The sequence below is a fragment of the Atractosteus spatula genome, chromosome 3, assembly GCF_055471065.1.
Source record: "Atractosteus spatula isolate fAtrSpa1 chromosome 3, fAtrSpa1.hap1, whole genome shotgun sequence".
NCBI lineage: Eukaryota > Metazoa > Chordata > Actinopteri > Semionotiformes > Lepisosteidae > Atractosteus > Atractosteus spatula.
This window is the reverse complement of record NC_142708.1, coordinates 23,396,031-23,413,537: the sequence shown is the minus strand read 5'-3', so window position 1 is coordinate 23,413,537 and position 17,507 is coordinate 23,396,031. Positions and strand designations below refer to the sequence as shown.

General features: G+C 34.8%; 2 protein-coding genes across 2 annotated transcripts in view; one reads left to right on the top strand and one right to left on the bottom strand.

The window, feature by feature from the left end:
• Window positions 1-973: 973 nt before the first annotated feature.
• Window positions 974-9,162, top strand: ppic (peptidylprolyl isomerase C). Its single transcript, XM_088911092.1, has 5 exons — window positions 974-1,161; window positions 1,816-1,929; window positions 5,362-5,455; window positions 6,580-6,764; window positions 8,060-9,162. Exons 1-5 carry the CDS (start codon window positions 1,051-1,053, stop codon window positions 8,186-8,188), a joined length of 633 nt encoding a protein of 210 aa, XP_088767218.1. The 5' UTR covers window positions 974-1,050; the 3' UTR covers window positions 8,189-9,162.
• Window positions 9,163-9,739: 577 nt separating this feature from the next.
• The window catches only part of snx24 (sorting nexin 24), a 48,867-nt gene continuing 41,099 nt past the window's right edge, over window positions 9,740-17,507 (bottom strand). The window contains exons 4-7 of the mRNA XM_088911093.1: window positions 14,187-14,281; window positions 14,061-14,093; window positions 12,542-12,606; window positions 9,740-10,909 (exon numbers count right to left, since the gene is read on the bottom strand). Of these exons, the coding sequence (XP_088767219.1) occupies window positions 10,839-10,909; window positions 12,542-12,606; window positions 14,061-14,093; window positions 14,187-14,281 (264 nt within the window). The 3' untranslated portion in view covers window positions 9,740-10,838. The remainder of the gene's footprint in view (window positions 10,910-12,541; window positions 12,607-14,060; window positions 14,094-14,186; window positions 14,282-17,507) is intronic.

The following is a 17,507-nucleotide window of genomic DNA, read 5'->3' as shown; positions in this document are numbered from 1 at the left end:
AATACTGTATATATTTTTACTCAGATGACTTGAATCAATGGAGTAACGGTTCAAAAAAGCTTATCAAAGTTGTTAAGAATATATATTTTTATGTCCAGCAGTCTCTCCAGCTGGGAAAAAGGAAAAGGTGCTGTAATCAATATCTGGGATTTGACAAGTGCCAGCAGTCAGCTTGGTGTTTGTAGAGGACGAAACTACCTCATTCTCATTGTGCTGTAACAGAATCCTCTACATCAATGAAAATGAGACTGTAACAAAGTGCAATTTTAACTTAAGATAAAAGACAACAACTTTAGAATAGCATTCAAACACTATTAATGCAATCTACATAAATCCAAGCACTTCGGTAGTGTACAGTATGTCAACATATCGTTTAAAATACTTAAAGTACAGTACTGTACATTTTTTCTTATGTTCAGCCTCTAAGAAGCTACATGTAAATCGATATTGCTAGAAAGAGAAGAAACAGCACAGTGCATTCACAAAGAACAGGTCTTATGAAAATAGCGGTGCATTTTACATTATAAATAGAGAAAGATGAAAGGTTATGAAGAAATAAAAGGAAGAACCCCGTGAGAAGTGTTACATCAAGACTGCTGTTTAAACCGGTCTATTTGATCACAGCTCTGTGTTTGAAATGAAGGCATAGGCATTAAACTTACTGCGGAAGTTTGAACAAATATAACTACAGCAAGGATAGATACTGTAACTGTAACATCCCCCACGAGCCTTATGCAGTGTAAAGGAATTCAATCCAGCACTGTTTAGCTACAGAAAATCATAGCCATTATTCTGGTTGGAGATTTTACCTCCTAATGGTTCACATCATGCTACATGAAAAATAACAGCTTGTCTGCATAGAATTTGATTTTTATACCCATTATGAAACACAGTCGTTACTTGAAAGTGGAAATCCAGTACCGTTCTTGCAATTCGTCTGCTCTCTTTAAGAGGTGGGATCTGCCTTCCCCAGGAAGTATTCTCTGAGTGAAATCCAGATTTCTTGAGACTGCGGTTTAGTTGTCCACGTCTTTCCTGGAAAAAAGCAAAATGGAACCGAGGACGTTGCTCTGCGTTTTCGTTCTATTTTTCTTCATAGGGACGTTTTCAGAAGATGTTATGGGCTCGAACGTCAAGAGGGGACCCAAAGTAACAGCAAAGGTGGGTTCTGCTTGAATGCGTACTGTATTTTATTATGACATCTTGGAACCGCTAAACCACCTACAGTAGATTAGATGAACACACACAAATAAGAACTAAAATACCGAGACGCCAAAACTATTTAAATCTTACAATTCATTTGACTTATTTATATCCAAATAAACAAATTAATACGTAATCCATTTTAATGGTTTGACTTCTTTATTTTGACCTTCTTGTGTTCCGTGGTGCATTGAGATACATACTGCATCTCTAATTTTGAAAGATCCTGTTAATTCTTAATATCCATAAAAAACTGTAGCGCTGGAAAAATGTTAGCGTGTGCTTTCAACTCCATGTTATAATCTAAATGATAATAATTCAACAGGGCACTTATTTTCTGGTATACTAAGGCTAGCAAAAACATTAATTTGTACTCTGTTGTGTTGAATGAATTACATTGCTTTATGTTGTTAGTATCATTATCCATACCTATTCGTTAATTTAGGTTAGTATTATTTTCCTTGAATTTCCCTTGAAGTAAAAACAATTGTGACCTGCGTCAGGGTGATAATTTTCTCGGGATTACTTTAATGTGAAGCCTGTGCGCATCCTACAGAGAGTTTTCCTCAGTCATTTCTATATGTCTTAATGATAATTACTTACTTGTTTCAGGTGTTTTTTGATATCCAAATAAGAGGACTTGAGGTGGGAAGAATTGTAATTGGACTGTTTGGAGACGTCGTGCCTAAAACTGTCAATAACTTCATTGCCCTTGCAACTGGAGAGGTACTGGTGTAGCATTTGTATTATAGTAGTATTCAGGGTTTACATCATATAACTTAATGTCGTATACTGTATTTTTTTTACATTGTGATATTAGATGGTGTAATCTAGAATCAAAGATATCTTAAAACATATGGTGTATAAAGTAAAGCTGAAGGAATATCTACACAGCATATACAGTACTCATGCAGTAGTTACATGTACATCTGCAGACAGTTGTATTGCTTCATATTCCTTCAGGTTAGTGTATCAGTATGCATCCTTTGCTGTACTGTATATAAGACTTGACTATCTAGAATTTATAAGTATACTGAAACTAATACATGTGTCATATAGTTTATATCATTTGACTTAATACAAGGCCATCTTCAGATGCTGCCTTTAAATACTGTAGCCAAGATTAACAAAAGCAGAGTTTCATCGATTTTTTTAGAGATATCTTTACAGTACATTAATTAAAGTGGTGCACAGTGTCTCATAATATACTGAGCATCAAAAGAAACTTGTCATCATATAATTGCAACAAATTCCAAAATGGTTCTGCAAACGAGAAAAGATATTTTTTGTTGCATATACATTGACACATTATTGAACAGAAATGACAGAGATGCAATTTTTCTGATTAACAGTTGTTTCAAACACTGATGATCAAAAGGGATCTACGGTGAATGTCACGGGCAAATAGTGTGTGTGTGGCCATAGCTGGAGACAGTACAGTCTTGGACAAGGTTGCAGAGGAAACCTTTTAGAATTCTTTCCCACTGTAGAACCTGAACAGCGATGTGCGTGGTCATTGGGCTCTGAGCCCGAAATGTCACACATCATTCCAGGTCTTTCCACATATGTTTAATGGGGCTCAAATGTGGCAAGTTCAGCATCTATTAGCTCACTGTCTGCAAGAAAAGTCATGTTTGTTACATGAACAGCACAAGGATATGCGCTGTCCTGCTGGAATGTTGTCATATCAGGAAGAGTCCACAGAAGGAGCAGCAAGTGAGGTCCCAGGACGTCATCAAAGAAACTCTTTGCAGTCAGGTTGCCTTCAATCACTTCAAGTGTAGAACTTCTGTGAAACCCTATAATGACTACACACTCCTTCCCAGACTACAGCACTTGGACCTTTCCATCAAACTTGGTTTGACATTGACCATGCTAAATCACCTTATCACCTGTGTTGAATCAGCTCTGTCACTAGTAAGGTGATTTACTGCTTAGGCAACAGTAAATGTCACTTGAGTTTATCAGTCATGAATGATAAATTAAGCAAAATAATTTCAAAAACATTTAAAGGGGAACTGAAGTCCCTATTTCCCATATCGGTCATTAAATCTCAGAAACAAAATAAATTCATTAACGTTATAAAAAAAAAAATTAAATCGTGAAATTTCTGGAAGTACTGTAAGTTGCCGTGTTGTCACAAACCCCTGGTCTCACCATGGGTGAGAGCGAAAGTTTCCATGAATTGTGATGTGATGCGGCCCTTCCTGCTCACTAGTCACTGTAATGACTAATGTAAAGCAATGTCTGCTGCACAACCTGTACTTATTCGCTCATACATTTCTCTGCAGAAATGTTCCAACGTGATCTGCATGCAAGTTAACAAGTAAGTAGTCTGGTTGGCAAAACTATAACAAAGTTGAAAGTAATATTTCCAATGGATTAAAAGTGATGTACAGTATTCACAAACCTGCTTGTTTAAAATGTAACAGGCCGCTTCACATCACCTGAAGTTGTGTTGCCTTGTTCTGAATCTATGCTGCGCATACCTGGACATTTCATCTACTGTATTTTGTGATGTAAATTGGATGTAAAGTGGTTTGAAATGCACTCATCAATGCTGATTCTTTGTAACCCCAAAATGTAAAAATAGCATTGGAATTCCCCTTTAATCAATATCCAAAATCTGCATTATGTATATACATAGTGACAAATCTATCTTGATGCTTAGTATATGTAGATTTAGTTTTCATTGAAAGTGACACAGCCTTAATTTTATCACTTAAAAACAAGTTGTAAAGCAACAATACAAAATCAAATTGGAGTGTTTTGGTTTTGGAAGGTAATGTATGTTTTTTTAAAAACATAGGTTTTGATGAGTCATTACTTAATTTGTTCTGAAAGACTGTTATTGTAAAGAGTACTAGAAGCATCCACCCAGTAGTTTAAATATGATTCAAGGTATAAGAAAGAAGTACTTAATAACAAAGTAATTTTCTAATCTTTTTCTTGACAGAATATGTCAGTTTAATGTCTTTGTTGATCCTTCATTTTCATTTTTTACTCTCCTGTAAGTCTTCAGTGACATGTGTTTGTAAATAACAATTACATCCTCAGCTTTGAAGTCCTGGAATCTGCTTATGCTTGGTAAACCCTTCTGTGAAAGAAATGGAATCAGTCTGTTCAGAAACCATAGGGTCTTTATTTTATTTGGTAAAGTCACTTTCAGAAAAAGAACATTTTTAAAAGAAAAATAAATTTAATCTTGGCCTAGGGGACCATGAGCTAGCAAATGGGTTTGGTGTGGTGGGTTTTATCTTCTTAAAGTTTGAGAATAATTAATGAAAACATGTTTTCTGTTTGAAGTTGTTTCCTGGCAATCTAGGTAAACAGAGATTAGCATGCTTGGAAGCCATATCTTTTATGGGTCAAGCAGTGTTTGAATGACAAAGAGACTGTTGAAGTGTTATTAGTAAACATAATATTGACTGTATTGTTGTTCAAAACAATTATAAGGTTGGTAAATGTCTTCATGTTACTAAATGACTGGTAATTTAGAAAGCTCAGTAGATAATATTGAGCATGTATTCTATTATATATTCCATAAAATTAAATAAAATAATACTTGATTATGCTTTTGCATTGTATATTGGTATATGTACAGAATTTAAAGAAATCTTGTCCATGGCGTTATTGCATCAATACTTGAGTATACCTGCTTCTCACAAGCTAAGAGTGTAACAGTGCTCTGATGAGCCATGAGCTGGGTGCCTCACTTTCTTTCATTTCTAGAATTCAAACTCACAAGCCATATCTTGTCATACTTTGGCTAAACATCTGATAATCCTGTCAAGTAAGCAGGAATGCCTTTTAATCACCAAAAAGGCACCATTAAATATGTACATATTTGTATGTACGGATGACAGTTCTCATTATTTCAAAATATACAGTGTAATTAGAAAAAATAAAAATAAAAACTGACCAAGAATGTATTTGTAGAGCAAAGTAATTATAATTAAATTTGTTTGAAAACACCAAATTTAATGAATAAGCTTACATTAACTAAAATATAATATATAACAGAACATTAACATCAATTTTCAATGTTATAATGTAATAACATCTTACAAATCAAATATTTAGGTGATGTAGAACGTGTAGACTTAATGTTGTACTTTAAGCTAAATACTGCAAACAAATCTACACTTTATTTTTCAGAAAGGCTATGGGTATAAAGGAAGTAAATTTCATCGGGTCATAAAGGATTTCATGATACAAGGAGGAGATTTCACTGCTGGAGATGGAACTGGAGGTATAATTATTTTTAGATTCAGGGCATAAAGCTTTCGGCATTGGAATCTGTGATTTGAAATCAGAAACTTTGGTCCTTTGAGCAATATTGCATGTTGCTCATTTTGCATGTTGCTCATTTGTGCTACACCTTGTCCTTTCCAAGGAAAGGAATGGTGACTGTATTATCCTAATACAGTGAAACAAATATTAACACTTTCATATTACATTGTCTTCCCAAAGTAAACCAAGCGCATTACAGGTGGGAGGGACCTAAGTCTATCCACCATTGAGCTGCAGCAGTTTTTGGAGGGGCACGTGGCTGTCATTTTGCCCCAGGAGCACTCTTCAAAGCAGATAAGGTGTAAAAATGAGGAGTTTCTTGGAATTACAGCACTTCAGATAGTGGCATGAGACCTCTAGTGACCACAGTAGTAGTCACTACTTAATTCTTTTAATAGGTATCTAAGGATGCTGTTACTTGAGATGGCTTTACTTGAGATTATCTTTATTTGAATGTTTAATCTAATATTTGACGTTCTAAAACAAACCTCTTATAGTGTATCTGCTATTTAAACTCCCTTAACAATTCATAGTCCCAAAGAATGTGAACAAACCCAAACCAAGAGCAGCTGTGTGACTGAATATACCACTATCTTTGGGCTACAGGAATTGGCTTTCACTCTCTTTAACCAGTCTTTTGCTGTATGCACATGCCAACCTAATGCATCTGCTCTCTTTTGGTTTGGATTGAGAAGTTGAAAGAGATGAATGCTTCATAAACCCAAAACTCTCTTCCCCATTTCAGATTTTTTTCTTAGTAGCACTAATGGGATATGGTCCAATATGATGCTGTGCAAGGCATGCATGTTTTATGGCTGTATAGTGAAAAAGGACAATAAAGATGTCTTGCTACTGTGATGTGCATTGCATTTTTTTAACTTTCTACTTTCCCGCATGAAAATTAATATGTTCTTGTTCTCCCTCTTTGTTATGAATCCTGTTCTCAGAATATTTATACATCATAGACTATTGTGTTGTGATGTCTTTTTAGTGTTGTTTCAATGCTTTGAAACAAATGCCTTTGCAAAATTATAAATAGGGACAATTTGGGTGTTTTTTAACACTTTTTTTATTTTACAACAGGCAAGAGTATTTATGGGGTAACATTTCCAGATGAGAACTTCAAACTAAAGCACCTGGGAACTGGATGGGTCAGCATGGCAAATGCAGGGCCTGACACCAATGGTTCCCAGTTCTTTATTTTAGCTACGAAAGCTCCCTGGCTTGATGGAAAACATGTTGTGTTTGGGAAGGTTCTTGAAGGAATGGTATGTGACATTTTAATGTGTTTATAGACTGGAAACACTCTGTATTTAAGAAAGAAGTCATGCTTTTTCATAAATTTGAATTAAAGAGCCATTGAAAGGAACTCCAACAGTGTTAACATCCACATAGTGTCCAAGTAATCCATGTAGTGTGCCATTAGTCTTTATACTTTATACTTCCTTATGTGTTGGCAGAGTTTGGTTTACTTTGACACATTATAGAATCATTATTGATGGGACTGCCATGGATGGCTAGGAAATAAATTGTCAGAAAGCAAAGCACTAGAAGTATAAAAAAAACATACTGTACATCTAAGAGAAATTCCAGAAAACGCAACCCAGGTTTCTTGAAGGCAACACTAAGTTCTTCCTATAGTTTTTTACACATAAATGTAGATCAGTAAGGATGCATATCTCAAAGATTAGTGTTTGGAGCCATGTGAATACCCTCACATAAGACCTAGATATGCCTTGTCACTAGCACATCCACGTCAGATATGAAATTATTTTTTGCCAAATGGAATGGAGTGACTGTATGAGCAGAGGATAACCATGGCCCTAAAGGGCCAAAGTCCTTCAGGTTTTATAGATTTTGGAAACAAGACCATGTTTGTTTAATGCTGTAACGGAGTGGTGGCACTGTGGATAAGGATCTGCGCCTGTGGCTAGAAGGTTGCCGGTTCAAATCCAGCAGCCAGCAGAGGAAACCTACTCCCTTGGGCCCCTGAGCAAGGCCCTTAACCCCAGCTGCTCCAGGGGTGCTGTATAAATGGCTGACCCTGCGCTCTGATCCCAAGCTTCTCTCTGGCCGTCTGTGTTCCTGTGTCTCATGGAGAGCAAGCTGGGGTCTTCGAAAAGACAAATTCCTAATGCAAGAAATTGTATATGGCTAATAAAGTGATCTTATCTAAATATTTGGTTTTGGCTAATAGTGTGATTGGAACAAAAACACCTGTATCCATTGAGTAGCTGTGGTGCTCATCAAGTTAATATCTGTAGCTCTCTTCTATTGGATTTTTTTTAGGTAGGAAACTAATGGTCAGTGGAACTATTGCCCAAATTGGACTCAATCCAAATGCAAATATATCATTTATTTCAGAGGAGGTCTAAAATATATGCTGTAGACTGGTTCAGTTTACTCTTCAAAGTGGGAAAAGCCATACTGTAGGTAACAGCAGTTGCTTAGACCTGGAGGGGGTGATTTTTCTGTTCTTAATTCACAATCTAAACATGTAGTATGTAGAGAAAAGCAGGTTTAGAGATTCCAATCTGTAACTTGTCTGTATTTTACTTTTCAGTCTGTTGTTCACACCATAGAACTTCAAGATACCAATGACAGGAATGTGCCTTACCAGGACTGTGTGATAGTAAACAGCGGGAAGATTGATGTGAAAGAGCCATTTGTGGTTGAAGTGGAGGGCTGGTAGTAAGTGATAAGTGTACGAAATACGAGACACAAACCATCACGTTTAAGGAGAAGAAATGTCATTATAGTTCACTTTTTAAAAAAACCAACAACTTAAGGGCTGCTATGCATTAGTCTCAAACTGATTGTTTTTCAAAAAGTAGTTAATGCTTTTTTAACTGATCTTTTACTTAAACTTATTCTGCAATAACCACCAAATATACAAGATGAACAGCATGTTGCACTGATTCTTCCAGCTGTATTAACAGGGGACATTAAGAGATGAGTCATTTTTCAGTATTTCCCAATTTAATTTACTATGTATTTAGTTAATGAAATGTATAAATTAACTGGTTTATGCATTTTGGACCATGTACAAGACAACCCTTGCCAAAACTACTGGAAACGCCCTGTGAATTTTGAATGATGAATAACAGTTTGCATGTAAACCACTGGAATTTATTTAGGGATGTTTTTCTTGATTTTATAACTAGATTTTAATATTTGTACTGCAGTGTGCTTGAATTTCTTCTAATGTTCTTCAGGGCATATGCTGAAGATGGAGTCAATATTTCTGGATGTTGTTCCTCCAGGTGTTTTCCAATACTTTGACTATAGTTACAGTACCATTAAGTTTTCAATGGGATGTTGTTGGTCATGCTGTGGCATCTGTCCTGTTATACTCATCATAATATATCCCCGTAATTTCTTTCTCAGACATCAGAGCTGACTGAGATTATTCCTGGGTTTTTATCTGCTGTTAAATACTGGTTTCCACTGATTCTGTTGCAGATTAATGTGTATGGGATCCATCACGGGTTTGTCAAAAGACACACTTCAAGCATGTAATTTACAAAATGAAAAATACATGCATCTAAAATACCAGTAGAAGAAAATATTCTTTTGAAAGTCATTTAAAGATTGCCATTGTTCAGTTCTTGAACTGTGTATTGTGTAATAAAGTAATTCGTGCAACTGCTTACTAAATTGTTCAAATCTGTATTCTATTTATTCAGTTTCAGACACCCAATGTTCTACATCAAATCAGAGTACTGTATTTGGCTATGCAGGGAATGTTTTGGTACTTCTGAGTCTGATAAATGATACGCTAATGCAGTTTATTTAAACATCATTAGAATAGCTGTGGTCTACAATATAGTGAGTTTGTGCATTTGTACAGTATAGTCAGTTTGTGCATTAAACAAATTCAAGACAAACATTTTAATTGTTGATAATCATGCATTATTTACCAAATAATTGCCAAATATTAAAAACATAATTGTACTTTGTAGTACGGACATCTTAATTCTGCGTTAATGTTTAAATACAGTCTTATTAACACTAAGTGATCTACTTCACAGTGGCAAAAAGGTGACTATAAATGTCCAGGCAATAAATAACAGGTTTCATAATCTTTTTATTTACTAAAGTCTGTCAAATTTTGCATGTAAAATACTTTTAATTGTAACAGTAGCTAAGAAGTGAGACCTACCATCATCTTGAACTGTTAATAAATCTTACTATTTCACAGACAAGAGAATTTCACATTCAATAAAAGGATACAAAGCAAGAACGTTTCTTATGCTTTATTATTCTGTATGCGTTTGCAGTTTTAGTCTGTACACACAAAGTACTAGAATACCACAGTTGCATCTCGACATCAAGTTTTCACACGTCTAATCTGTGCGTAGGCCAACATTTTATAAAATTACAAGCATGAGTAAGCTTTAATTTAGTAATAAGAGCACTCTGCGCCACAGGGTGCTCAGTATTCACAACCCAAATATGACCAGCTGCTGGCTTGAGTTCTAAGCATTTTCCGAGATATATTTTTGAAGAAAACTCCTGAAGGAGCTTTCCTACAATAACTGGAAGACGACTTTCACAATCATCTCTTATTTGTCTTAGGATCCTAGGACCATCAAGAGTATTAATATAAGTGGCATATAGATAAGAGCCAGCTTATACAATGTGTATTTTCTTTCACAGACATACTGTAGTACATAATGAACTTAAATATGTATTAACTATTTTGTTTGTATTACTTTGTATACGGTATCTTTATCTTCAGCGTTAAATCAGCAAATACAACATTGAAGCTTTATTTGCTCTGTATTCTCAAACATGTCGATATAGCGGCAAAAATGAACAAAGCAGCTGAATAAAAGCTAAGACTTATTTTTTTTTGTTTTAAATATACATTCTACAGTATATATAGAATACAATGGAAATTGTATTATAAAATGTCAGCTTAAATTAAACTATCATGAGTTTGTCACAGTTTTAATCAGTTATTCTAGGTAGTGTTAATGTAAGATCATGTTACCATGATACAGCAAACTGCTGTAGTTCAAAACCTTCCTACTAGTGCAAAGATAAGTTTTTATTATTTGCTTTCAGTGTAGCTTTGCAATATCCCTTTCTAATAGCACGCAACATTCCTCCATTTTGATTCCAGTTTGGCTCACGTTATTTCAGAAAACATACAACTATAAATCCAATTTAAATCTACTTTATAATTCTAAATAGCACCAATCTCATTGCTTGTCATGGTTATTTATAGTGCAATAATATAGGCCAAAATTGTCTGCTGGTATCATAAAAAAACATTTAGTGTTCTAAAATCCCTTTTGTCCAGTTTTCTGAAAAAAAATCCTTATTCATTGCATTGTCTATTTGGGTTGAAGATCTGGATAGAATATACCATGAATAACTCCTTCAATAACCACATTTGGAAACGTATCTGAAAGGAAAAAAAAAGAACAAAAACAACTTTTACAAGAAGCAGAAAATAAGTTTCTACATATGCTGCCTTTGTGAGAAGAAAATAAAAAAAATGACTGTTGCTAGTGTGCATCTGTTGTGTCAGCTGAGCATGTGGTTCTGACTGAGAAAGATGATGATTACTGGTCTCGGGTCAAAGAAACCACAAGCTTTTGTGCCTTGCATGAAGTCAAAGCAAATGGAACACATGTAAGAGCAATTAAAAAATGAAAATCTCCTGAAAGTACAAAACTATCAACAGGGCTCCTGTTCTAATTGTGTAAAACAGCCAGCTTTGTAAAATCTATAAGTATTTGTAATCAGCGTAATTACTGTTCGTTTCACATGGGTGCATCAGTGTTACTGTCAAGTGTTTCAATTTATATCTGTTCTTGGGTTAATAAATGTCCAGTCAACTGAAGAAATCTTTAATGTACTGTAAGCGGCATGTGTCCTGTCTCTAGAAACAAAATAAATAAAATGGCAAAATCGGGCAGTTAACTTTAATTGGACTCTGCCAGAAGTGTAAAGTGTATGATTAGATTAAATCATAAAATAATTCATTAGTCGGTGTTGAAAATTTCCCCTTGAATGGTACAGATATGAACCTGATGGCAGTGGGTAAACAACACTGGGCAAAAAGGTCAGTCTGAGAAGAGAAATATCAGCAGGAACATCCACCAAATGTTTAGACTGAATACATTCTATCACTTTTAATTTTTGAATGTATGGAAGACTTTTTAAAAATTCTTATACAATATATACTTACAAAAGGATGATTAGCAAAAATCTAGATTGCTTAGCACATACCTGGTGGCTCTGAGAAATTCACATAAGATTTGAGGCAAATGAAAGCATCAATGGACATGGGCAAGTTACCATGGACAGTACAGTGGCACTGAAGTTAATGCTGCCATTAACTTGAACCAGCTCTTTGATCCTGGGTTCAACTCTTTGTAGAGTTCAAATATTACTTCTGTATCTGTTTGGTCAGTTCCAAACCTTCCTACTAGTGCAAACACAAGTGTTATTATTTGCTTTCAGTGTAGCTTTGCAATATCCCCTTTTAATATTCAAGCATCGTTCCTCCATTTTGATTCCAGTTTCAGAAAACGTTGCTCTGGTGCTGGTTAAAACAACTGGTGCTCTAATTTCCTTTTTCTAATTGTGCTCAAAGGCACAATTTACAGGCTGGTTTGCATTGCTAAACGACCCCATATATAAATGCATCAGTGACTGTGTGCGCACCTAGTGATGGACTGGTGTCCTGCCCAGGGTGTGGTCTGCCTTTTGCCCTTTGCCCTCTGGCTCACTACCAGCCTTAAGTATAAAGCAGCTTCAGAAAATGGATCAATGGATGGAGTTTACATAACCAAGAGAAGGCATTCTGCAATCAGAAAGCAAATCTGAATATTCTTGTCATTTTTTAACAAAATAAAAAAAGGACTATGAAACAAATAAAAGTTAGATATATAAAGCTGTAATTTTGCTGACATGTTGCAGAGGACACATATTCACGTCAATCTCTAAGGCAAGGGCCTCTCTTTAGCTGGTTTATGTGATGAAGGGTGTAACTAGTAAAGAGCTGTTAAAGGATGACAGCTTTCATTACCATCAGCTGCAGGCAAGACATACGGATCCCTTAGGAACAGCAGAACCGGCTGGTGGGACAGTTTACTGGAAAGGTCAAGAACAGGAATGTCAGCACCAGTGGACGCTAAACAGAAAATACCTCAAACTCCATGTGATAAAGTGAGGCAATCAACCTGCGTGGTAAGAAAGTGACGCTGGCTCTGTGGTTTTGAACATTTGCGAAGCCAAATATAATTGGCTCAAACACCATAAAACCATTTTATTTTAGTTTTGACATGCGTAGTTGCAATGCTCTCTACTGGCATATGGGGCAACTCTTTGATTAAGTATGTGATTATATAGCCTTATATTAAAACTAATACCACAGCATCCTTCTGCTTCTATTTATTGTGTAACTATACATGAAATTTTCCTGGATGAAATGGATATCTTACAGCACTTTTTCCTTTTCAAACAGCACATACAGTATACAAGAGGCACAGACTCCTGTTAGCAGCCCATAGTGGTGTATGAGGTTTTTTAAGGGCTTCAGTGTTAATTATCTTCATCCATGTGGTCTGATGCAATTACATGGCAAGTTCAAACCTAACAAACTGTTAAAATTATGTTTGAATACTTTGTTGTTCTTTGGCCTTTTCATTCTTTATGCTATAGCAATGTGGATATTTGCACCAGGATACTAAATGTTATTAATTTACTTTTAAAAAAACACATGGGAAAACGATAAAATTGCATTAAAAATGATTCCACCGTTAATCTACAATAAAACTGAAGATTACTCTGACATGAATTCATTTTATGGAATTGACTATTTACTTGTACATTTTTCCAATTTACTAAACAGTGTTAAATTGTTGTGTTCTGTATTGTTCAAGTTGTGTTGTTTTCAGTTTATGTGCAGTTAACTAACAGTCTAAATTATTCTGTTGCAATTTTTCCTTATCCAATGTTTTCAGATGAAAAGCTACTGAATCCTGTTCACATTGTCTCCTGGCAGAACATCTACACAGGAAAGTAATCAGCTTCCAAAATTTTAGCATATTATTATTTTATTTCAATCTTAATTTAAGTTTTGAGATTTCAAAATCAATTAGAAAGTCATCTCTCACATTATTTAGCACAAATTCTGCTGCTACACTACATGTCATCTGGAGATAATCACTGGTTACATCAGAAGACCCAAAGGATGTGACTAAGTCTCACATATTTAAATTATTACGAGAACTTTGACTTGCTGAAGGAACAAAGTTTTTCAGAAAGTTCTTCTGGCCTTTGTAGAAAAGGCCAGAAAAATTAGGTTTAAGGGAATAAGAGTAAAGAAAAAATAACTTTGGTGAATAAGTAGGCAAAACAGGAGGTTATACACATTTTAAGCTGCAGCATATTGTAAAGAACAAACTAAATGATTTTTAATGTAAACACATTATTAAATAAACCTTTTCTTGATTAATCCCCAAGGTATTAAATATAACATGGACCATAACTTGAATGTTTTTTCCAGGTTGGTTAACTGCCTAAAACACATTCAGTATACATACCTTGATTCTTCTGTTTCAGTTTCATCAAAGGATCTGGAACAGTAAGAAGTCATACAAATCATAATCAATTTAATTTGGCTTATGAAAACACAACTTTTAAAACTATATAAAATCCTAAAACCTTACCCACAACTCTCTGTTTTTGGCAAAGAAGGAAAGTGGCGAATGTTAAGGAAATCGAGAAATATCTTTGGAAGAACCTCATTCTCTGTGATTATAGTCTGTAAAACAATAATCAGAATAAAAAAGAAAATCATTAAAATATGACCATAGGCTACAAGCCTTGATATTAATAATGTATATTATAATAATGTGTATGATGACTTTATGAGAGAAAAATGTATTAATGTCAGCACCATTCAACATTCTGAGTTTGCCTGATTACTCTTGGAAAACAATTAGCCTTAGATGTTTTCACCTTTGAAGATAATTTTAATTCCTTTTTCTCCTCTATACAGTAAATTCCTGACCACTAATGTACATTAATTTAGACTCCAACATTCAAGCCTACCAGTTCATAATAACAGATTAACAATACAAACAAGATATTCTGTGATTTGAAAACACCCATAGCCATAAATGGTGAAAGGAAAGGTATAATATGCTGTATCATATTCTATTCAAGTGAAATTAATCTATTAAGGTTTTCATTAAAGTGAAATTAATCAGATGCATTGGATCAGTTACAAAATCCACAAATCAACAAATACATTAGCCAGCATATGCTTAACAAGGTTCTAAACTAACACATTGGTATCAAATCAAGCTCAGATGTTCCTATCAGAAATAACCCATTTGAATTGTATCAATACATATTTTGTATTTGAATTCCAGTCTCTTGATGAGGGGTAAATAAAAATGAGCTACACCTTTTCTGTTTCTTCTTTTTTGCAATTTCAGTATCATTTATAAGGTCCAGTGAATGCAGACCTGCACATTGTGGAGATCAGTTACACAGTATTGGAATTGCAACAGTGGGCTCCAAGATTTTGAGGTCATTTTTAATGATGTCAGGTGGCAATATGAAATGTGGGCCTGATTTGTTGATTTGGGCCTGGCATATCTTGCAATTTACAACTTGATTTCAGCTCAACATTTCAAATGCTGCAATGAAGTCTCCAGAGTACTGTGAATGAAGCTGAGTGGCACCATTCGCATTCAGACAGTCTAACAAGCTAAATATCTACCTGTCTTTGAACAACTAGTTGGAACCCTATTTACTGCTTAAACAATGCTTTAAGCAAGATTTCATCCCCTTTTAGGTTTAAAAAAGATGTCTCCCTGTAGATTTTATTGATCGCCTACACGCGCTTGTGCAGTGGCATCCTATATAACTAATTGTCAGAATCTTTTCTCTTTCTCTTTCAGTAGTTAAAATATAGTCACAAAATTACAAAGGGACTTGTTCAGCCTTAACCTCAGCTAGATGCCATCATGCAGTGGAAAACAGTGCTAAAATATCACAGGATAATGCTGTCCGACAAGGGAGAGGTATAAACAGCGTAATGATTTCCCTCGAGTTTCTCTTCAAGAGAATTGTCACTAAACCCAGCATAAATGGTGACATATCTTCACTAAGGACACTGGGAAATCGAACACTGGCATTCTTTTTAGGTCCAAGCCTACTCATCAGCCAATTATAGTGGTAACTGAAGAGTTTGCTGAAAACCCAGATGAGAACAGTTTGCTAACCTTCTGAGATTATGATTGTGTACACTGCCACACAATTTCAACAGTCTTCAGAACTCTGAAGCCCCCAGCAGATTCTAATAAATGAATTTCAGATACAAGACCGAAGGACTCGCAGACTGCCAAACTGGCTTTTAAGTATTTTCTCAGCTGCTAACAATAACTCCAATTGTTTGAGTGACAAATATGCAATTGACTTCAGCATTCTTTACTAAAATAAATACGGTATATTAACCAATCGCACTCTACAGCTTCTAATTTGAAAATGTGTCTCCTAAAAGATACAGATTGTATTACAGAATTTTACGTACTGTAGGTGAACCATCATAAAACTATTTACTAAATTTAGTAAATTAAAAACGAGTTTTCTTAACAACAACTGAACCATTTTACTTGCATGGTATTTGTTTAATTATGAAGCTTAAACATATCAAGCAAGAACTCAATTAGCTACCCAGCATGTTCACACAATGTGAAAAATGTGTTAATAAAATGGTACCATTAGTGGCTGTGGTGTATGGGTATTTAGGGTAAGAAATGCATTATAAACATGAACCTTATCAACAATTCTTATTGCACAACCTGTCTTGTCTCCACTGGATCACCATAAACATCAGCACAGTAAGGATTATGAAAAAGTCTATCATGTTAACCCATCCCCTAATCTGACTCCTTAATACACAAAATAGTGTAACCGCTTCATTGGTTTATACTAAATTTATACCTAACTGTCTATTAGGATTGGGTTTGTTGTATGTTATCCATGTAAGTGATAATGATTGACAAAGACTAGAAAACAAAAAGTGGAGTATCATTCCATTTCTCCTCTGTTGAAACAAACCTCCTCTTTTTCAAAGTCACTATAAAATCATCCATTATTTTATACTTCAATATATTCTACTTACTAAGATCAATGTTGGACAAAACTGTAAAATTAAAACATACTTTAACTGATTTAATTTAAACAACACTTTAAATATAACATTCATAAAAAGGATGTCAACACTTTGTACTCTTAATATTCATAATGTAAATTAAACTGTATATTGCCTTAGTACTGTATTTGTAATAACTTAAGAGTAATCTCTCTACTTGTGTGACTACTTGTGTTTACTTTGCAATTGATATAAAAAGTCTACTAACAAGAAAAAATTACTGTTAATGCAAAGAAGGGAAATGTGATTCTTCTAGAAACAATGATGTTCTGTAAAATAATTTATATATACCTTCCATGACAGTAAAACTTTAATAAATTGAAGTATTTCTATTGAAATGGTATTAGTAATGAGCAAAAAGTCCAATTTAAATTTTAGATGAAATACAGTAAATGGTAAAACCTAATGACAAGTAATTCAATACAACAGAGGAGTATAGCTTCTGTGAATTTAACCCCTCTTGTACCCAGAACCACACAAGAGGTCTAGCAAAATGCATCTGTGAGGTGCTATTTTACAGCATGATAAGTTTTCTTGTTTGTCTTACTGCTGTTTTTCTTCCTATCATATATGATGGGTCAGTGAAAACTCCCTGGAGCCTGCCTGACATTCCCATTGAAACTAATTACTACAAAAAGCAGGTGTCCATATCAAGTCACAGCACAAGACTGCAGAGAGCCCTGGGAGTTCAGTGCACTTAGGGTTAATGCACTCGTTTCTTAGAAACTTCGCCAGGCTTGAAACAATGCATGTATAATCCGATTCACAAAGAAGCATGAGGGTAAATTGATTGATTTTGTTTTTAGAAAAAACACAAAAGCAC

Bases quoted from the DNA above. Each gene is read 5' to 3' on its own strand.
- ppic (XM_088911092.1), top strand. From the start codon at position 1,051: ATGGAACCGAGGACGTTGCTCTGCGTTTTCGTTCTATTTTTCTTCATA. The intron at 1,162-1,815 runs GTGGGTTCTGCT...TACTTGTTTCAG, and splicing joins GACCCAAAGTAACAGCAAAG to GTGTTTTTTGATATCCAAAT. The intron at 6,765-8,059 runs GTATGTGACATT...TTTACTTTTCAG, and splicing joins GGAAGGTTCTTGAAGGAATG to TCTGTTGTTCACACCATAGA.